Source organism: Lytechinus pictus, chromosome 18, assembly GCF_037042905.1.
Source record: "Lytechinus pictus isolate F3 Inbred chromosome 18, Lp3.0, whole genome shotgun sequence".
NCBI classification, from domain to species: Eukaryota; Metazoa; Echinodermata; class Echinoidea; order Temnopleuroida; family Toxopneustidae; genus Lytechinus; species Lytechinus pictus.
Genome location: NC_087262.1, coordinates 336,670 through 359,886, shown reverse-complemented (window position 1 = coordinate 359,886; position 23,217 = coordinate 336,670). Strand labels below are relative to the sequence as shown.

The 23,217-nt window shown below is 40.2% G+C and overlaps 1 protein-coding gene and 1 pseudogene across 1 annotated transcript in view; both read right to left on the bottom strand.

Annotated features, from left to right (window-relative positions):
* Positions 1-23,217, bottom strand: part of LOC129281728 (protein FAM13A-like) — an 88,489-nt gene that overhangs the window by 32,294 nt on the left and 32,978 nt on the right. Inside the window, exons 7-10 of the mRNA XM_064113399.1 lie at positions 18,507-18,720; positions 12,745-12,864; positions 11,530-11,585; positions 6,206-6,759 (exon numbers count right to left, since the gene is read on the bottom strand). Of these exons, the coding sequence (XP_063969469.1) occupies positions 6,206-6,759; positions 11,530-11,585; positions 12,745-12,864; positions 18,507-18,720 (944 nt within the window). The remainder of the gene's footprint in view (positions 1-6,205; positions 6,760-11,529; positions 11,586-12,744; positions 12,865-18,506; positions 18,721-23,217) is intronic.
* Positions 20,844-23,091, bottom strand: LOC129281726 (uncharacterized; annotated as a pseudogene).

Here is a 23,217-nt window from a genome sequence, read left to right as displayed (position 1 = left end):
TCTTAGATGATAGCAATATCATATACATGTATCTAGATAAAACAACAGTGGGTAAGGGAAAGTGGTGAATTAAAAAACGTTGATTTACAGAAAAATGCCCAAAGTGGATTTAGCTCTTTTTGGAATAAAACTCTTCATATATATATAGATTCCCTTTTATAATTATTTCTTTTTGATCAATGACACTTGGTGAAACTAACATGCCTGGCATTTTTATACCGAACCATGAAAATACCAGATTTTCTTATTTACGAGATAATCTAATGTATCTATATCTACTTTTGCTAGTTTGTTTCATCAACTGCCCTCGAATATAGTACACAAATTAAAAAGTGCTGAACTGCTGAACTATAGCCAAACACTTCCGAATGTTAAACCCTATATCTTCCTCTTTATGAGTTCTTGCTGTAATGACATGTTGCAACGCAAGGTGAGGGGATGGAGGGAAGGATAGTAGATGGATACATCAGATTTTATACTAAATAAGAAAATCAGGTTAGTATTTTTATGATTTACTTTAAAAATCAAGATGTATCCATCTACTTTTACTAGACTAGCATGGATAAAACCGTGGGAAGCATGGCACAAACAAGAAAGTAACTAAGTTCAAGGGAGATTTAGATGCGGAGGCCCCAACCTTCAAGGCTGAAGACGCAAACTCTCCTCAGCAGAGGAAAAATTCTTCCAGTAGAAAAAACCTAAGGAATTGGCAAAACACCAGGAGCAGTCCTAAAAAATTTGTCAAAGAGAACACCTTGAAAAAGAGTGCCCAAGACGAATCAATGCTTCTAGTATCGTGTGCCTCTGCCTCTCATCAAACAGCAACAAGCCTGCGCCTGCTGCTTGGATCACCCTAACGCGAAAAATAGCAGGAAGTAGCAAAAAATATTTGTGTGAAAGAAAAAAACATTGTTCTAATTTGTAAACATTCTTTCTCTTGTCAAGATACCACTTGAGCGCCCGGACCGAGACGGAGCCGGAAGAAATCATGTGATTCTGGGCTAACAAGGAGGCGTCAGAATCAGGCGGAATCTCTACCTCTCCGGTCTGAATGTCCAGGAGTAAAAAATATGCATGTAACAAACTTTGCCTCAGGCAGGACGCAAATCGATCAAGAAGGCTGTTTTGATAGGAAGAATTATGAAGAGAAGCGCTTGACACAGGCTCAAACGGAGAATAAGCAATGGTGTCAAGACCTTAGAGAGACTCTAAAAAGCCGCAAGCTTCCTACTTGGAGGACACTTGGGACAAACGACCTAAACAATCTATAATAGATTGGAGTTCAAAATAAACGGGCCAACGGGAAACCAGCAGAAGCGGCAATAGCCAAACAGTAACCCCTGAAAATCATCAAGGACCTGCCTCCCACCGAGAGGCATGCCCTGGACCACGAAGCTCTATGCGCACACGGGCCAAAGCTGAGACTGGTTGTCACTTGCCGTAGAAACCAAGCCTGAAGTGAGCTCATACACACACGGCCTGAGAAGACACAGCAGGTGCCTCTGAAAGACCTCATGTAGACACGGGTAAAAAATCTAGACTAGCCACGTACCCCCAATGGCAGAACACTGAGGTAATGTGAACACCTCCAAATGTGTAAATCAACTGGAGGCTCGCAGCCTGGGGAGACTCAAGTTCGGTTGGGCTTAGAAGCCCCAAGACCTGTGCACAAAATCCTACACCAAAAGGAGCACACTGTGCAAAAAGGTGAAGAATTTACACCAAAGGGAGGGTGTGAAAGCCTCCCCAATAACACACTCCTTGTCAGAGGCAAAAAAATATGAAGAGTTAATTCACTTGGGCATTGTGAAACCCCCATTGGGGCGTAGTACACCAAGGGAAGTCAAGTGACTACTCATCCATACTACAAACCCTAACCCGCCACTGTGCTGAATTAAAAAAAATACTCAGAAAGAAGTGCACTTTTTCACTAAAGGGTGAGGTGTGTATGCTCACTCGCGGAGCAAGGGTTAGTTAGGGTGTCACCAGATCATAGCGTGCCCAACCTGCGCCGTGGTCTGAGGCAGTGAAAGTGAACTAGAGCTAGGGCAATATAATCCCTGCATGACCAGTAACAAAACATACCAATCTGGGAAGTCATGGCAGATTGCCAATGAAAAACCTCATGGCAGTCTTGGAAATTCGTGCGGCGCTACCAGAATGCATCCGGGAAATCCAGGTTTCTGACTAGAGATCCTTGGCCCCCGGGTGGCTTGGAAAAACTTATAAAACCGTGGCAGGGCCACTGTACAGCCAGGTTAGAAGAGATATGCCTTGTTCCTCTCCTCCATCGCACCCTAGATAAGGTGGCAAAAAAAGGTAGGAGATATTCCAAGCTCCTTGCCCCTATAGGGGACTTGATTTGGAGTGTTCCGTAACTCGCCAAATCCATCCAGCAGCCTAGGCGGCTGGGAAACCGGGTACAGAGGTGATGGGGACGAACCCTCAGAGCTCTAGAACACCCGAAGGAGGTGGAGTTGCCCGAAATTACTGGGAGCTTGACCTAAAAATGCTCACACTTTCATTTGCACCGCAATGGTGGTGGAGTAAGAGTAAGGACGCTCTGAAACTCCAACCACCCGGATGAAGTTAGTTTAGGGGCGAAGGCCTGCAAGGGCAGCCACAGAACCTGCGACAGAAGGAACACTCATAGTGGAACTACACATTTTTCATCGGGGAGCCAATAAGGCAGCTTAGTCAGAATGGTAGGGCTCGTCATCTGACCAGCCTACGCTCAGCATGCCGCGGGAAGCTGTCCTGAAGACCGGAATCCTCTCCCTGGTGGCTTCCCAGTGTGCGAATGGTGGTTGCATCATCGATTGGCTCCATGAGTATATTTGAAGGGCATAGAGCTGGTCATGATTAACCTGCACTGCTCAAGACGTTCTCATGTAGCACAAAAGCTAACAAGAGTGTCGCTAAGGCGAGCACATAACAGGGAAAATGCCAGTTATTGGTCAAGCAAGAAAAGTGGAAGGTGGCGACTTCATCTTGACCTTTTGACCTCAAATTCAATAGAATTGGTGGGATCTATGCTAGTATCATACACACCAAATTATATGAGCCTAGGTGAAGTTAAACTGAAGTTATCACATTTACAAGGACTGCAGAAGGGTAAGATGAAAACATGTTAGTGTGACCTTCACCTTTGACCTCAAAATCAATAGGCTTCCTGGGATCCTCTGAAGACCCACTTAAATTAACATATCCAACTAAAAGAAAACAGACTGGAGATAGAACATTCACCGTTGCATCCTCCATGGAATGGAACAAACTCCCTCTCACAATAAGACAATCCCCAACAATCGAGTCCTTTAATAAGTCCCTTAAAACTCTTTTGTTCTAGGCAACTGCCTTCATTGAATATGTCATTCTGATATTTGTTTGTATAAATATGTTAACTGAAATTGTGATTGCTTTGGGCCATATGGGAAAAGCGCGTTATAAATATTGAGTATTATTATCCATGCTAAGTATCATACACATCAAATTATATGAGCCTCGGTTAAGTTAAACTGAAGTTATCGCGTTTACAAGGACTGCAGAAGGGTTAGATGAAAATATGTCACTGTGACCTTTGACCTTTTGACTTCAAAATCAATAGGCTTTTTGGGATCCATGCTAGTATCATACAAAGCATATTATATTAGCCTAGGTTAAGTTAAACTGAAGTTATCATGTTTACAAGGATTTCAGAAGGGTAAGATGAAAACATGTCAGTGTGACCTTGACATTTTGACCTCAAAATCAATAGACTTCCTGGAATCCATAAAAGTGTCATACACACCAATATGAGCCTAGGATAAGTCAAATTGAAGTTATCACGTTTACAAGGAAAAGTTAAAGGACGGACAGACAGACGGACGGACACCGAGCGTGATACCATAATACATCCCGTCTAGGACTGGCGTATAAAAACGTAAGGCCGCCCAAATAAAAGGGGCTTACGCTTATCTACATTCTTTTTCCTCTTCCACAACTGGTGACATTGTGAGTAGCTAAAGAGGGAATAGGCACTTTTCGCACAAGGGGAATGGACTTCTATGACGCTAGTTGATTTTGGAAGATACTTTTGGCCCCCGCTGTAAAACTGTCCTGAAATGCAAGTTGTGTGACATGAGAAAATTTTGACTTTTCGCATCCACAACGGGAACATTAAATCTGCCATTCGTGTGCAAAATTCTAGTTGCTACCAACGAACGTAGAGGGCAGTAACACTTTGCATTATTGCTTTAAGGAAGGTCCACTCAATATGCGCATACAATTGAAGTGTGCGCACAATTGTCAACTTCTCTTTGAATTTCCTGGGTGTATGTAAACTTCTAGCCTCAACTGTACATCAGAGCCTTAATTCAGTAAGTTTCTTTCTCCTTAATATGTACTCGATTTGATTGAAGAACCACTTTCTTATACATGCCATGATACACCATGTAGGCCTAGTGCTTCTCAGGAATGTCTAGCCCGGTGGGCGAACATTCTGGGCTGAACAGCTGTACGTGAAAACACAGGATTTTCTCATGTAACAACTTACATTGTAGAATTTGCGAAATGGTATGCAAAAGGTATGCATGGTATCTATCATGCATTGATAGATATGATGCATCTAGGTTAAGCTAAGAAAAAGCAAAACTCATAAGGAAGGAAATTGTAAGGAATTTCATCATTGGTGCGCCATATCTGAAACAAAAGAGAGATAAATTCTTTTTGTTTTAGTTAACACCAAAATAATCAACTACTCAATTAATTCAAGACAAAATTGAAACTCTTGACAGAAACAAAGGAAGCAATAAGGACTAAAGTACTTAAATAGTCCATCTAGCAAGAAGAGGCAGAATTAAAAATAATAAAGCCTCCAAAAGAAGAGCGAAACCAAGCTCAAACCTATAAAAGGGAGCTACATAAAAATAATTCCTGTTAGAAAATAATTCAGGTTTTGAACCAGACACAAAAGCAACGCACGAAACTCCAGCTGTGAAGCTAAGGAGAAAAATTCAAGTTATAAAATACAATAATAAATCAAATCAAGGTGTAAAAAAAGGGCTATCATGCAAGAGAGAGTGCAGGAAAGCTAAGGAAGAAAGACCTTACATAGGTGCCATGTACAAAAAGTAGACTGGCTAAGACCTCCATTCCACAGAGGGGAAAGCTTTGAAATATCAAAAATTAGCAAGGTCTTACAGCAGTCTCCAAGATCAATGAAACTTGTATATGTGGAATGGCTCAGAAAGATCCCTCAAAGAACTCTGGAAGACTGATTGATACTTCTTGTGTTACTGGACTTGGGCTAGTCCTATAGATATCTTTCAATGGTCTTTCAGAGATCTTTTATGCAACAAGTGATCTTTCAGAAATCTTTCCATAGACTTTTCCTTGTCTTTCAATGATCTTTCACAGATCTTTTAAGGATCTCTCATGAGTCTTACAGTGATCTCTGCAAAACTCTTGAGAGAATGTTAAAAGATCATGGAAAGACTAATAAGAACTTTGAAAGTTCATTGAAAGACCGCTGGAAGACTGCTGAAAGACCATCAAAAGACAATTTTCTTGAAAGACCGCTGAAAGACTGTTTTGAAAGTTTTGGGAATCACTGGACCACTGAAAGATTCATCAGGAATCATGAAAGACCTCAGAGATCTTTGAAAGTTTGTTGAAAGACCCTTGAAGGATCAAGCAAATCTCATGGTCTTACAGCAGTCTTTAAGAGGTCTTGCTCTCTTTGGAATTCAGAGATTTAAAGAACCAAACCACCAGTACCGAAATAATAAAGGATGACAATGAATTAGGTGAAAAGGAAAGCAAAAAAATCTATAATAAATGTAGTTTGGAAGTGTACTAAGCTCTTTCGAGAAGAGACTTCTTTGAGATGTCTTAACTCTGCGAGGCTGAAAAAATAAAGAGGAAGATATAGGGTTGATACATTCCGAAGTGCATGGTTATAGCTCAGCAGGAGATGGCGCTGTTGTGCTATTTAATTGACAAAAGTAAATGGATACATCATAATTATTGAAGTAGATCACCGAACCAAGCCTTTGTGTAAGGTTCAGTTCGGCGGTTCAGCTCACAGCACTATTTGTAAGTACATGTACATGTATGTCGGGTAACTTCATATTTGTTACTATGTTAGGAAAAACTGTAGTATCACATTGAACACTTCAAGTCATTGAAAATTGTTTATATAAAATGTAACTTATGAAACTGTACTAACCAGGTCCTTCAGTATTTACATGTAGACTTGTCAAGTCAAGTGGAGGCACAACCTGACCTTTAAGAGCACTAGAAGGTGGATTCTCTCTTTCCTCTCCTACCAACCTTCTCAATTCATCTTCCATCTTTTCATCCCTGGTTTCTTCATCTCTTCTCCTTCCATCTTCTCCTCTTTCATTTATTCTCCTTGCCTCTCCTCCATCGTTTTCTCTTTCATCCTCTTCTATTTTTCTTCTTTCCCATTTGATGTCAGAGCCACCTGTTAATTGTTTCCTCCTTCCTTCATCTTTCTCCCCTTCCTTTGCCTTCCCCCTCCTTGTTCTTGGCTGAGGAACTGGTTGCTCCTTATGCTGGGGTTCACCATCGGTATTGTGTATCCCCCATAGTCCCCCTTCTCTGGGATTTCTGTTCCTGTTTGGGGGACTATTCTGTCCATCTCCATGTTGTCTTAGCCAAACATCTTGGTTCTGTGTTTTGAGGTCAGAATAGTCTGATCTATTAGCTGCCTTTTCTTTCCCAGCTAGAGAATCCCGGCTATCCTCTCCACCTGATCCCCTATTAGAGAAAGAACAAGAGTAACCTGGAATTATTTTCACTGTACCTCCCTCTGATTTCTATTTAAATAAAGGTGATAATGAAAACAACATTGTGAGCATATACAGTTGAGGCCAAAAGTTTACATACACCCATGGAATTCAGTGAAATTTGTTCGCTTGCCAAACATCATAAATTTACTAAATCTTCAGAAATATAAATACTACCATGAAGAATTTGGTATAAAATGAAAGAGCATATTGAGCTCTTTCACATAATTGGAATGCCATTGAGATCAAAGTATATTTCAGGTGGAATTTTCTTTGAAGAAAAAAGTAATATTCATGCCAAATGTATTCTATTGTTAGTTATTATATTTTCAAACATCATTTCATAAAAATATATAAATGTCAAATCTATGATTTATATTACATTTTCTATCATGATATATCACCACTGAATAATCAAAATGTGTATTCTGAAACGATTGTGTTGAGAAGAAACAAGCACAAATATCAAATATTTTCGTCAAGTTTTTATTTTTAATTTGTCTAAAATATGAAGATTTTTTAGGGGAAAAATTACAACTAAATATTTTTCATCTCCTGGTGAAAAAGCAATGTGATGAAGGGACATGACATACTCATTAATTTGATATCAAATTCGTTATGATAGCACAAATTTGTGCTATCATACAGTAAATTTTATGACGTTTGACAAATGTCAGTTTTTTTATTTTATTTCCTGAGTGTATGTAACTTCTGGTCTCAACTGTGCATCTTGAAAAATACAAGTGGGGATGAGATACATGTATGTATATGAAGGTATTTTTGAGGTAATTTTTTAGACATTGGCTCAAACTTTGACATTTACAAGACCACATCAGTACATTCTCTAAAAATTACAATCCAGTGTTTGATGCCTTACTAATCACAGTAAAAGTATGTGTTTATAAGGCATAAACCAATGTATTAAAACTAAGATGCGTAGATAGAGGGGGGATGCTACATTTTTGCAGAGCCATAATTTAAATTCAAAGTGGATAGTTGTTAACATCAAGTTTTCACATGGCCGGCCAGCCATAGGTGGTTAGTTCTGGCTCTGCCCCTTTTTCAAAAGCTTCAGCAGTCTTCCAATATTCCGTTTGGCCAAAGGAGAAGGAATTATCTAATCGTGCCTTGACGGCGGTACGATCAGATAATTTGTGTTTCTGATTTAAAAAAACGGAAACAAGAAGGCGCGCTCAATTTTCTGTTTCGTGGAGGCGAAACAGAAAAAGGAAACAAAAACTTGAATTCAATTTTGTGTTTTTCACAGGAAAAACTAAAAATTGAAACATGTAAAAACAGGTAAAAACGAAAAAATGAACCGTTTGTCTGATTTCCTGTTTTTACATATTTCATTCTTAAATCAAAATATTGAAAAATTACTGTTTTCTGCTTTAAATTTCGAAAACAGCATCAATTTTCACTCAATATTTCAGAAAAATCAGAAAAAAAAAAATCGAACAGTACCTTGATTCTTTCTACGGCTAGTGTCATCCTTAGTAAATATAATTGCGTGCGCACAGATTTTTGAGGAATTACTTCCTGCCGATACCCATTTACCTCACCTGGGTTGATTGCAGCAAAATGTGGGAAAATTTCTTGCTGAAGGAAAACACACCATGGCTTGGAATCGAACCCATGTCCTTCAGATTGAAAGACGAGCATCTTAACCACTAGACCACGATGCCACCATTTCTTAGCATTGGCTTTTACTCATTCAATCAAGGCAATAGCCTGATTGTGTCTCACTCAGCCGTTACTACATGTATATACTCAGATTAAGAGCTTCCCCTCAGCTTCCACTGGTACTTTACTTGCACATGTACCTTTTACACCACACATACATGTAGCTTATCAAATTGATGTTGAATACAACCGGAATTAGTTTTGGCAAGGCAGGTTGAGATGAAATTTACCTTGATGCCTCAGCTGAGTGATTTTTTTTCTTCACTAAACAACGTCAGTTTTGTTAGCTATGCTGAAGGATGAATTAAGTTGCTCTTTCTTACTGACTGATCAGTTTTCATTCATTTCACACATTGAACCTCTAGTCTATAAAATTGATATACATGTATTCAGTCATGTGTGGTGCTACAATTTGCTTTGTCAGGTTTACATACATCCTTTTGAAACGTTGGTGAGGCCAAACAAGTGGAACGCCTCTGGCAGTCTTGCCTGCGTTACGCGATTTAATATACCAGCAGTGCTGACTTTGAAATAGACTATTAAATAATTATTCATAAGAGAAAACACTTCATATGATAATAAAATACTATGTCCATTTACCCAACATGACCTCTGACCATGATCATGTGACCTCAGACATGTGCACTCGAAACAACTCGATTACCCTTATGTCTATGTTTCGTGAACTACATGTGTAGATCCTTAAACTTTTTAAGTTATGATACCAATTCAACAAATACCCCCAACAGGGCCAAAGTTCATTGACCCTAAATGACCTTTGATTTTAGTCATGTGACCTGAAACAAGCACAAGATATTCAGGAATACATGGTTACTCTTATGTCTCAAGTTTCCATGAACTAGATTTATAAACTTTTAAAGTTACAGTATGATGACAATTCCACAAATACCCCCAACATTATCTAAGTTCGTTGACCCTAAATGACCTTTGATTTTGGTCATGTGACCTGAAACACACACAAAATATTCAGGGATACATGGTTACTCTTATGTCCCAAGTTTCAATGAAGTAGATCTTTAAACTTTTAAAGTTATGATGACAATTCCACAAATACCCCCAACATTATCAAAGTTCGTTTACCCTAAATGTCTTTTGACCTTGGTCATGTGACCTGAAAATAGCACAGGATGTTCAGGGTTACATAATTGCTCTTATGTTTAAGTTTCATCAACTAGATCGATAAAATTTCAAAGTTATGATGACTATTCCACAACTACCCCCAACATGGTCAAAGTTCGTTGACCCTAAGTGACCTTTGACCTTGGTCATGTGACCTGAAACTTAGGCAGGATCTTCAATGATACACTATCACCCTTATGTCTGAGTTTCATAAACTTGGTCCATACACTTTTGAAGTTATGACAACATTTCAAAAACTTAACCTTAGTTAAGATTTCGATATTGATTCCCCCAACATGGTCTAAGTTCATTGACCCTAAATGACCTTTGACCTTGGTCATGTGACCTGAAACTCAGGCAGGATGTTTAGTAATACTTGATTACCCTTATGTCCACATTTCATGAACTAGGTCCATATACTTTTTATGACATTTCAAAAACTTAAACTTGGTTAAGATTTCAATGTTGACGACGCCGCCGCCACCGTCGGAAAAGCGGCGCCTATAGTCTCGCTCTGCTATGCAGGCGAGACAAAAAATGTCTCTGCAGGGAGTAAAACCCGGGCCCCCATCTTAGAACGCCGAAGTCTTAACCCGGGGGGGCCACTTACATTGACGAGTGGATACCATGCGCCACCAAAAAAACACATAAAAAGGATGTCTTTTTCAAGATAGGGCACGTTACGTACGTAACGTGATAAGGGTGTCAAAAACACAAAAATATTGAAAAAAGGGTATCTATTTCGCTCGGAAAAATATACGTGTTTAGGGTCAAATATGCGGGGACGATAAAACAAAATCAAAATGTTTTATAAAGGATGTCCTTTTTGCCCCAACACTACGTGTTTAGAGTCCGATTTGCGCGAGGTGTGAAAGGTGGGGCCGTACTAAACCAAAATAATGGTGTGTAAAGGTAAAACCGACGACCGACGGACCCGTGACATAACAATATAATATCGCTGTACTTGTTTAGGGGTTCATTTCAGGAAATACTTGCCAAGAGTATCGTTTTGTTTCTAATACTTGTTAAGGGTAGGGTATCACACGCCAATACTTGTTAAGGGGTGCATTTTCAGAATATGGAAAATACGTGTTTAGGGTGCTTTTCAAGACCCCGTGGTCGCGCATGGTATCCACTCGTCAATGGAAGTGGCCCCCCCCCCCCCCCCCCCCCGAGTCTTAACCAATACATTTAGACTAAAGAGGGGGTGAGAAAGCAATATAGCACTTGTTTTTATTTTATTTTTGCAGGATGTATTTATTTGCATCCGGTTAGTGACTAGGGTGACCCCAATGTGATTGACCATCAGATACCATATTTTCCGGAAAATACACCATGGCTGTGAATAAACCGCATCCACAAAATCGGGAAGTTAACAAAAAATTGGCAGACCAAAGTTTTAAACATTTTGTGTTAGCCAATTCCACCGAATAATTTTTGAAAGATCACTAGAAATATTACTAATATTTGTATTTAAAAAAATGGTTACTTCATTATCTAACTTCAAAACTCATCTATACCTGACAAAGGAAATTTAATTGGTGGGGTCGAAAATCTGTTTATCCGACGGTTAATCAAATCGAGGTCGCCCTAGCTACTAACCCGTCTCTGTGGTCTATTGGTTAAGGCACTAGTGTTCAAAGCTGGGAGCCCGGGTTCCATTCCCAGCAGAGACATTTTTCAGCCTCACCAATGTTTCCAAATGGTAGATACATGTAGCTCAGGAGAACCTTGATTTAAGCTAGTCCTACCATTGTTCAAAAAAGTATTTTATTTGTCCAATTTCACTTCTTAGTAGCAAACCAAACCAAAAATCCTGAATTTTGATTTCAATGTACATAAATATACAAATGAACAATAAAGTGTAAGAACTTTTAATTTGTATTTCATTAAAAACACCATCAATGGGAATTTTTACCTATTTTTCTTTGTGGGAGATCTTCTCTTGGGTGGGGCAACCCTGCCTGCTGTTAACTGTGAGAGAAAAATATATATTTCAAATTTAGATTATTAATATGACTATCACTAGTGTGTGATTCATGCAAACTACATAACAGTACATAACAAACAACAAGGGTATGCAGCTTGTGAGTAGTTAGTGAAGTCACCTCAGGGAATATAACATTGTTTTATAAATTCGCTGATCACAAATGTGATCCTTGCAACTCCAGTCATGTGATGGCATTATGACTTGTCACTGAAATAAACCTTGGTCTGGGTGTCTTTTCATTCAATATTCAATCCCTTATTTCTCTATGTGCGAGTCTCTCTGCCCCCCCCCCCCTCTCTCTCTCTGGATGTTGTTCTCCCTCACTCAATATCTTTATCACTTCCTCTCTCTCACCATCCATCCCTTTGATTGCAAAAAACAAACCAAACTTGAAAATGACATATCAATTTCAACGTTAAAAAATCAAATGGTACTTTCTGTTTAAAACCAACTATCAATTCAAAACTTGCGATCGATTACAAGACTTATTATAATTGATTTGGTGAAAATAACAATTTGATAAACTGTTATTGTTTCTTACAAAATCCCCTTCGATAAAGAGCTAGTAGCAATGATAGCAACAGTAAGTCCAAGGGGGGGGGGGGCACTCAAATACATCGGTGGTACAGGGATGTACTGCTATGATGATCCCCTTTACCTTGATTTCAGTTCTCAAGATACTCCATATGACAAAACTTCTGTTCAGATGCCGCCCTGCCCCGCTCACAAGACCCCTGTTACCAAACATCTACATTCCTCAGGCCTGCAAAAATTGCAGCATGGGCAATACAAAGCTTCACAAATTCCTTCACCCCATACCACACTGCTAGCCCCATGTATGGCTAACAACCACATAAATGCACTGCACTAGTGCACATCGTACCTACAGAGTACATACTACCGTCTCATTCCATAGTCCATTATTCACTCTGCACGGTATATTTTTAGTTCCCAAGACCTCACATTTTGATCTTGTAGTCAGTTCCTTATACCCCCATACTGTAGTTCATGGTTTTATGAGGCACACCCCCCATCAAAATATAATTCAAGTGCCTCCCCCCCATTAGGAGCTGTAATAGTGTACATACATGTACAAGTAGTTATAATGTACATCAATGATGCTTATATTCTGCAAGTACTCACAGAGTTTAATGGGCCTGAGTTGCGTTTAACAATGTCCAGTTCCGAGTCTTCACTGGCCTTTGAGCTGGATGAACTAGTCTCTCTGGGAACTCTTTCACTGATTGTTGAGTCCACTAATTTCTAATAAAAAAAAGGAATTATCAAGAACAACACATGAATATTTCTATTCATATCATATCCCTCATATGAATATTCAGGAGTCTTCTAGATGAATGGTTGGTCAATTCATGATGATGTGACAAAGTATAATTGCAATAGGAAAAACACATCGCTGTAAGTACATGTAGCTCCATATCATATCGTTTTCAAGATACTTTCATGGGGAGAACTGCGCATGCTCTGCTCGATATTTTCTCTCAAGGGAGAACTGCGCATCCTCCTTGACCGGATCCGTACCTTAAGTCCGCCAGAAAATGCAAACGCAGTGAATCGCTGCGCTACATGTAGCTGAAATTTCTTACCGATATCTGAAAAGTCAATGTGGAATTGGGTCTAAATTATTAATCATTTATCATAAAGTTAATAGAATTCCATGTCAGCCATCGATTCATTTGGCACTTCCATACATGAAAATTTAATTGTGAATAAGCAAACATCACAAGGTAAGTCAAGATCCGATACTATACAGGGTGTTTCTAAAAATAAGGTAACCAAAGTTCAAAGGTTAGCTATATAAAAAATACATAATACATTCTTGTGATTTTTATTCTGCATAATTGAGTAACTCATCAACTTTAATTTGACACCTTTCTTGCGTTACAATTGTAACGGGTCACAGAGTTATGGTCCATCAAGGGCGAAGGGTACGAAACCCACTTTTTCCAAGTTTGGGGTTTTAATGTACATGCACAAAACCTACTTTTCAATAGTTGTAAGTTTTTGTTTCATCAGAGTTTTCCATTCAAAATTTCAGTAAAATTCTATCCCCTCTGTTAAGTTTTTGTGAGTTTCTGGCATTTACATATTGTTTTATTTCAAACATAAGGCCTATGTGTTGTCATCTGCAAATATCATCGTTTAAGATGTTTTGGAAAGAATTCTGCTTGCATACCTTTTTTTTTTGTTGTTTTGTGATCATGGAAAATACAGACGATCTTTATTGCTCTGCATCCGGCCGCTTGTGCAACGCATATCCCAGCCCTCAGCGCATTTCAGCGCGGTCATGACGGGGAAAAAAAAAACCATACTTGTTTTTCCCGCCTTCAAATGTCGATGCATTGATGTTCGATCAAATTAAAGCTGTTTACAAAAACGATATGGCCTAACGCAAGTTATCATGGTATGTAACACAACTGTCTTTTAGTGTTTAAAACGTGTACACGACTGAAAAACAGGCCGTGTACAAAACGGGCCTAGTTGCAGAGTTATGTGTCATAAGAGAGTATTGCATGTGAACTTTAACGTTGACCTGAAAATGACATTTGACCTTACCATGTGACCTCCGACTGCAGAATGACTTGCAAGTCCCCGAAGTACATCTACTATCTAAGTTTGGTTGAAAAGTGACTTATGGTTGCAGAGTTATGTGTCCTAAGAGAGTCTTGCATGTAAACTTTAACTTTGACCTTAACATGTGACCTCTGACTGCAGCATAACATGCAGGTCCTCTAAGTTCATCTACCATCGAAGTTTGGTTGAAAAGTGACTTACGGTTGCGGAGTTATGTGTCATAATGTTTGTGACGGACAAACGGACGACAATTGGATCCCTACAGTATGTCTCGCCTTCACCTCTGGTGGGCGAGACAAAAATCAATTAAAGATACTTAACATTGAGGTACATGTATTGATCATCACATGGATAATTCAAACAGTAAAGAGTTTCATATTTAATCATACAAATATCAAAGTATGATGCAGATAGGACTATCCTACAAGAAGTAATGACTGTAGATATAATTCCTTCTGCTTTTCTTTATTTTGTGAATTCGACCTTGACGGAATATGAGTAAATTTACATGTATTTTGGGGGCATTTTTTATTGGTTTATAGACCAAAAATGTTGATTTAAGGTTTTTAAAGGTTCATTATATGCAAGATAAAAAAGTTTATGCCTTACTACTACCCTAGCCTAGAAGTTTGACATGTCCAAAGGACACAGATGCCACTGCTTAACGCGATCGAGAAATTCATTCAATATAATCGAACTTAATATCGTGCAGAAACCTACATACACCAATAATTTTGTTAATCTGTTGATTATTCCCTAAGTTACTATTCAGAAACCAACTTGCATATATGAGCTGTGACCTTTGACCTGAGGACTTCGCAATCGAACTTAGCCTGTATTTTGCTGTCATCTACCTTCACATACCAGAATTCTTTGAAATCTGTTGATTATTCCCTAAGTTACTATGCAGAAACCAACTTGCATATCTATGAGCTGTAACCTTTGACCTGCGGGCTCCGATTTCAAATTAAGCCTGTATTTTAGTGTCATCTACCCAGACACCAAACATTGTTTAAAATCTGGTGAATATTTCGAAAGTTATCATGCGGAAACCAACTCGCACATATAATGCAGGGATGCCACTAGGTGTCCTCCAAAAATACTGAAACTTATCGCGGGCATGCAAGGGACAGTGTCCAAGAAAAAAATTTAGGGGGGTCCACCTTAAATTTTGGGATGGACACAGGTTAAAAATTGGACAAGCCCCAAAAAAAAAAAAAAAAAAAAAAAATTAGGAGGGGGGGGTCCGCCCCCACCTCAAATTTAGGGGAGGGGGGGGGGGTCCGCCCCCACCTCAAATTTAGGGGAGGGGGGGGGGGACCAAGTGGCTTCTTACCTTGTTGTGATCGATGACTTTGAAGTCAATTAGGTTTGAAAAACTGACGGTAGTTAGTTGTTGTGTGTTTCTCATAGAACGCTAGACCAAAAGCTTCAGTCTCTGTATTTTGGTTGTTCAGCTGAACCGCATTGGCTCCACTCACCAATACATAGACTGAAGAGTTGTTGGCCCGTACATAAAGACAACGTATCAGCTAACCCAGGGAGCTCCGGCCCGCTTTCCGGGCCGGAGCTCCCTGGGTTCCATATCAGCATGCATCAGTAACGTTAGATCTAACATTCGGCGGAAACCCGATTTTCGGATCGTTTTTGGTACATAAAATGTCACATTATAAAAAAATAATTACATCCAAACTTACGAGAAAATATATAAAATTCAGAAACATCGTACACCTTAGACTGCAGTTACCGCTAATTCCTTTCAAATGATGATCAAAACTTAGTAATCCACGATTCCTTCGTTGGTCATCGTAAGTTGCCATCTTGAATGACGTCATCATCTTTACAGACGTATTTACCAGTCGCTATTATACCGTGATTCGTGCCGCTGCTTTGCGCTTGTCTATGTACGTGCGTTCGGAACTTGTCGCTCGCATTGATTGGCCAGGAAAGCCTCGATAAAAGCATAACTCAATGAACGTAGTGGGTAGTGCGCGCGTTTACAATAATAGCAAATATCTCGAGAAAGTATCTCTCACACGGTCGATCGACAATGCATGAGAGAGAGGGGGGAAAAAGGAGGACTTTCCGGTTTTTTAATACACAGAAAAGTCGGAAATACGGAAATAAGACAGATGGCTGGCAGGGAAAAAGCCGGAATTCCGTATAAAGACGGAAAAGTGGCATCCCTGTATAATGAGCTGTGACCTTTGACTTTCGGACTCCGAATTCGAACTTAACTTGTATTTTGACCTGTGGACTCTGATTTCAAACTTAGCATGTATTTTGGTGTCATCTACTCAGACACTAAAATTCTTTAATATCTGGTGAATATTTTCTAAAGTTATCATGCAGAAACCCACTCGCACATTTAATGAGCTGTGACCTTTGACCTGCTGACTCCGAATTCAAACTAAGCCTGTATTTTGGTGTCATCTACCTTTACACCAAAATTGTTTACAATCCATTAAATATTTTTTGAGTTATTGCATGGAATTCAAGTGGGGGGGACACACGGAAGGACGGACAGGGGCAATGCTTAATGTCCCTTCCAGACTTCGTCTGCGGGGGCATTTAAAAAAATGATAATTTTGGTACGATTGACATTCAATTGTGGAGATTATGTCATGGGTGATGTGCATGCAAATTTTTGTCCTGATCAATGGTCGAGATCTGGGGGGGGGGGGGGGGGCTGTTTTTGCCCCCCCCCCCGGAATATCCAATTTTAGAATAGCCCGGGCTGTTTAGGGTTAAAGCCTGTGAATGCTGGAGGTGTTGTGGCTCAGTGGATAAGACTTTGAACTACAAGGTCTGGGGGTTCAAATCCCACAGCAGCACTCTTTGGCAAGGCGTTTATCTACATTTGCCATTCTCCACCAGGTGTAGTAAATGGGTACCCGGTAGGACTTCCTTGAATGGTCGAGCGTCCGACCAGAATAGCCGTGCTAAAGCCGGGGGAATAGTATGCAGCGCTTAAAGACAAATGTCATTTGCATTAAGTGCTATATACATGTAGATGTCGCAAATTATCATCATTAATGCTTTGTGTGAGAAATAGGTCACCAAAGTTCTCAAATTTAGCACAATGCCAATCTCGTAATTTGTGCACCAGAGTCAATCAAGGGAAAAATAAAATTTTTACAAAAATTCAATATTTGAGTATGCTATTTTATTCACGAGTCGACCATTTTTAATTTTTAGAGGAAGGTATACCTAAGAGGTGCAAACTTTAAACAAGTGGAACGCCTGTGGCAGTCTCACCTGCATTACACAATTAAATATAGCAGCAGTGCTGACTTTGAAAACAGCTACTGAATACACAAAAGAAAACATTTATATTATGACAAAATACTATGTCCATAGACCCAAATGACCTTTGACCATGATAATATGATCTAAGATGTGTGCAAAACGAATGTTTATACTTGATTATCCTTATGTCTATGTTTCATGAAATACATGTAGATCCATAAACTTTCTAAGTTACGATGGAAATTAAAAAAATATCTCTGACATGCCCAAAGTTCTTTGACCCTAAATGACCTTTGACCTTCGTCATGTAACCTGAAACTCGGGCAGGATATTTAGTGATACTTGATTACTCTTATGTCCAAGTTTAATGAACCAGCTCCATAAAAATTCAAAGTTACGATGGAAATTCAACAAATACCCCTGACATGCCAACAGTTCATTGACCCTAAATGACCTTTGAGGGCAGGATGTTCAGTATTACTTCATTACCCTTATGTGTAAATTTCATGAATTGGGTTCATATACTTTCTCTAATGATGACATTTCAAAGGTTTGATGTTGACGCAGCCGCCGTCGGAAAAGCGGTGCCTACAGTCTCGCTCTGCTATGCAGGCGAGACAAAAAACAGGGTTCATGTGCTTGTTTTCAAACTATCAGAAGTAGCACTATATTAGAGCAAATGTACTTTTTTAAACACCAAAAACGTGCCAATTGCTTTCTATCTATGTGAGGAAAAATTCAAAACCACTATACCATTTACTCAAACTCGGGGTCATATTCGTCATACTTTGCAGCACTGCAGAGCAAAGTGTTTTGAAATTGTAGTGGTACTTCAAAAATACTCCATGGGATAATTCCAGTTTCTTGGCTTCATAAAAATGCATTAGATCTGCAGTTAGATTGCAGATAATGAGAAAAATCAGCTCATATCTACAGCTGATTAATCAGCTGTTCATCCATTGTGACGTCAGCGCGCAGAGTGTAAAATATGCGCAGATCATGATGCACACAAACATAACTGTGGAACGTCCTTAAAGCTGATAGTATGAACAAGATGTATTCACCTTTCCAATAATGATGCCCTGAGATTCAAATATATCAAAAGCTTTGGAGGTTGGTCTGCCTTTTCTTTTTATTGGATGACTGCGATCATGTGACTTGGTAGATACCAGTGTGTCATCAGAGAACTGCTGTACCCTATTTCTGACTGATATACCTTCCTTCTCAGCAAATGAGTTGACTAGGTGCTCTAACGAAGACTCAGAATTACTCCTCCTACTGTAATGTACATAAAAAAGGGTAAATGAGAATTCTTCATAATATTTAGTTGTCAATATTACCATTATGGTGCTGCTGATGATCATCATCAACACCATAACGTTTATCATCACCATCCTCATCATATTATCACCATCCTCATCATAATCACCATCATCAAAATCATCGTAATTATCATTATTATCACAATCATCATAATCATCATCACTGTCATCATCATCACAAACATTATAATTGTCATTATTTGTGGCTTAGTTATTTTGGAACCATTTTAACATACTACTAATGATATTACTGTGTTGCCATAATCCTCAAAAAACCATTGGCATTCTCACGTATGCATTTTCTTTTGCCATGGCCATTCTACCCACTCTCCAATTCTGATATCATCTATTAATCCTGTTTTCCTCTGAACTGGTCTGGCCTTCCAATTTGGACTAAGCTGTTTGGTCATCTGGCTGTATTTGAAGTGTTTTCTCTTTTTCAGTTGCATTAACAGGTCTTTGCCTTCAAGGGCTCCAACTCTTTCCTAGAGCCATACACTCATTTCCTCTTCCTCCAACAGACCCGGAGCATTCTGCATCAGACCCACAGCTCAAATGATTCTATCTTTTTCATGTTACTCCGTTTCAAAGGGGAATCTAACCAAGATAAAAAACTTGTTTTTAGAGGAAAAAGAAAAATCAGACAAGTTGATAGGTGAAAGTTTGAACAATATCGGATAAACAATAAGAAAGTTATGAATTATCTTGTTCAGTAGTGAACACCTTATCCACGAAGTAGCCATACTTACCTATTACCTTAAATGCCATTCGATCGCCACACTCAAATACACCTGCAAAAACAAACTTCTCCTATAAAAGGAGAAGAGTCTGCAATGCAGACTAGAGCCCCGCACAACAAGGTGGGATACCCCTCGTGCGCAGTTCACTTCCTCTTAAAGAATGCAGAAACAGAAAGAGAAAGAGGAGGGGGGGGGGGAGGGTAGCATAGGTAAGTATGGCTACTTTGTAGATATGGTGTTCACTACTGAACAACATAATCTACTTCAGATACGCCATACTTACCTATACCCTTAAATGCCAGATTCCCACGGAAAACATAATGGGAGGTGGACATATAAACATGTGCCCAAATACTCTGGAATGACCATCCAAGATATATGCAACTTTCTCCTTCTTAGGAAGTATTCCAGAAACATCTCAAAACTCTGTTTTGTTTCTCTTTTTTCTTTTGTCAATAATCTTTATATGTATCAGATATCATAATTTTCTATTCCATCATTGTGTAAAGCGCTATGAGACGATGACATATTGTTAGAGCGCTATATAAATAAGCATTTTATCATTATTATCATTATAAAGATAACAGTATCCTTACACTTTAACAAAAACATGCATGATAAATGGAGCGATGGAGACTGGACAGGGTGGCCCTCGCAAAATTAGAATCGTTACCAAGTACATCTAAGAGGTAACAAGAAATGAAGGTGTTCAGGTTGGACCAGTATAACGCCTTCATAATATCTTCCATGGGTACCCCTTGAATAAAGCCCAGGAAGCTGCCAGGCCTCGTGTCATGAGCTCGAACTGACTGGATCACCAGCAGATTTCACTGCCTCCACAATCCAGCGAGAGATAGTGTCAGCTAAGACAGCCTTGTAAGGAGGGATAAAACTAACAAAAAGTTGATCGGAAGCACGATTTTGTTTTGTCTTATCAAGATACCACTTCAGTGCTCTCACCAGGCAACAAAACCTATCTTCACTAACCGATGAAAAGGAAACTATGGATGGAAGTACAATTTAAAGAGGGAGAGAGGATTCCCGTTGACGACCATGAGGAATAAGTCTAACCTTGTTTCTCTACCAACGAATATGCTCAGGTGCTGTGGTAAGAGCATGAATAGAGCTCCGCCTCTGACCAGAAGCCGCAGCCAGAAGGAAAACAGTTTTTATGGTTAGGTTCCGCAATGATGCACAGAGCAGCTAAGAAATTATTTTTTGTGTGAATACGTTGGCCTGGAATCCTAAGGAAATTGTCAGCAATACATCACCAGAGGTGTTTAAAGCCAAGATCGAAGAAAGCCACCTACGTTTCGACTAAACTCATTTGCGCCCTCTCCTAACCCGGTGCATTATACCTAACGATCCTGCACTGTATTACATCCAGAACCAGATCCAGATGCATTGGCTCAAAGGGGGGTGATTGAGGGAGAGTAACACTTGGGGAAGGCTCCAAGCAGGAGCTAGAAGCCTACCACTAGGTCTGTTAATGAAGAAGGACTTCATTAACCGTGAAAGAAAAATAGAGGAGACAGATTCACCATTGTCAAAACCCTCGTGGAGGACGGCTATGGCAGACCTGTAACCCCGAATAGTATTACATGTACCTGCCAGATTCTTGTCATACAAAGATATAAGAAATTCGGCAATCTCACCTACAGACGCCTAGCATGGATCAGTCGTAGCCTGCCGACACCATCTAACATAGTGACTAAGTCTTGAGTCGTAGGTTGACCGTGTGGAGGTCTGTAGACATTCTGCTGAGAAATTGGCAGCCAGTTCAGAAAGTCCAGCTTTGATTGCTGCCGCCCGCTAATGGGCCACAGTGTAAGTCTGAGCTTGTTGGGCTAGGGGTAGTGGTGATGAATCCCTGGTAGGCTCAGGATGTCCTGCCTCATAATTAGAATCACTGGGTTGCCCCACAGAAGGCTATTGTTGGGAACCATGGCCGACGGGGCCACCAGGGGGCGATTAGCAGTAGGGTTGCCCCCTCCTCCTCTACTTTCTGAAGCACCTTGGGGATGATCGTGAAAGGAGAAAAAGCATAACCCAAAATATTGTCCCATTCATCGCTAGTGCTGCCGGGTCCTTGTGCTTGGTAAAGTAGGGATCTGTTTGTTCAGTCTTGAGGCGAACAGATCTATCTGTGGGTTGCCGAATTGATCAAATATCTCCTTTGCCACAGCTTCATGAAGCATCCATTCTGCTGATAAGAAGTCTGCTATGTGATTCTCCTTTCCCGGGATGTGGGAAGGCTTCACCGTGATGTTGTGACTGTTGCACCATGTCAAAATCTCTAATGTCAGTCTGCAAAGGGTTCTTGACCGAGTTCCCACTTCCTTGTTGAGATATGCTACCAGTCTGGTTGTCTGACTTTACCAGGACACACTTTCCCACTATCTCTGTCTAGGGCCAACTGTACTGCAATCATCTCCAACCTGTTAATGTGAAAGTTCAGCTGACGACCATTCCATTCTCCCAACACTCGCTGTCAATCTCTTACAGTAACACCCAGGAAAGGAAGGACCTTGCCATCGGAACATGAAGGTATGCATCCGATAAGTCTATTGATGCCGCCCACTCGTGGGGGCGAAGTAGGGGCAGGATCTTAGAGAGGCATTCCATTTTGAAGGGTTTGTTCTTTAGATTCAGGATCATCCTGAATTTTCCAGACCGTTTTCAAATTATAAAAAGACATTTGACTACACAATCTTTCGGCGGGGGGGGGGGGGGGGGGGGGGGGGGGGGGGCACTCTGAGAATTGCCGTTTTCTTTCCAGATCGATGATCTCCTTTAGAAGAGCCTCTCTCGTTTCGGGAGAGCGGGGGAGGGCAGAGGTAGTTTTTAGCTGTGCGAATGACTCGCGATAAGTTGGGTCAATTTCGATCCGATATCCCTCCCGCACTATCCAGAGAATGAGTTTGTCTTTCGTTATGAGGCTCCAATTTCTTGCAAAGAAAATGAGTCTTCCTCCCACGAGAGCAGGAATGTCTGGGGGAAACGGTCCGGCTAAGGAGTCACAAGAGTTTAGGGGGTGCTGTGATTTGTGGGACGAACTGCCTCTACCTAGAAAGGGCTTAGGGGTCCTATGTTCAATTTGGGGACTCTTGTCCCTGTGCTCATGGTTTTGAGGGCCCTCCTGCTTTTGGTTACTGGGCCTAGAGGCCTGCTGATGTGAGGAAGAACGTTGAGCATAAGAATGCAAAGACAACCAGTACACTGTCTTATCTGCAGTGGAAGAGGCCGAGATAGAGGATTCTAAAACCTCCTGAAAACACCATTGAAAAGGTCCTCCCACAAACTGGTAGTCTTTCAAGTAGCCGAGAAGCATTCTTTTCATTTTCATTCTGAAGCAGGTCAATGACATGTGAACGTCTTGCTCTGGTGCAAAGTATGGCTGTCCTCGAGGCCTGTTCAAATTGGTATTCTGCTATCTTCATAACACAACCCCAAATGTCTCTGCGATCCTCCTGGGAGATACCTAGTCTCTCTGATTCCCAAAATGCTGTCAGGAGATATGTGTTGTAGGTCGCCAGACGCATAGAGGCCCTGGCTTCCTGGTCCATAGAGGCCAACTGACCCTCCATCCGCTTAAATTTACATGACCCCAGCAGATTCTGATTGGAGTAGCGTCATCTCTTGGCTCAAGCATCGCCAACACAAATAGCTGCATCCGGGACTGTGGGAGTCTTAAAAAATTGTTTAAAGTCTTT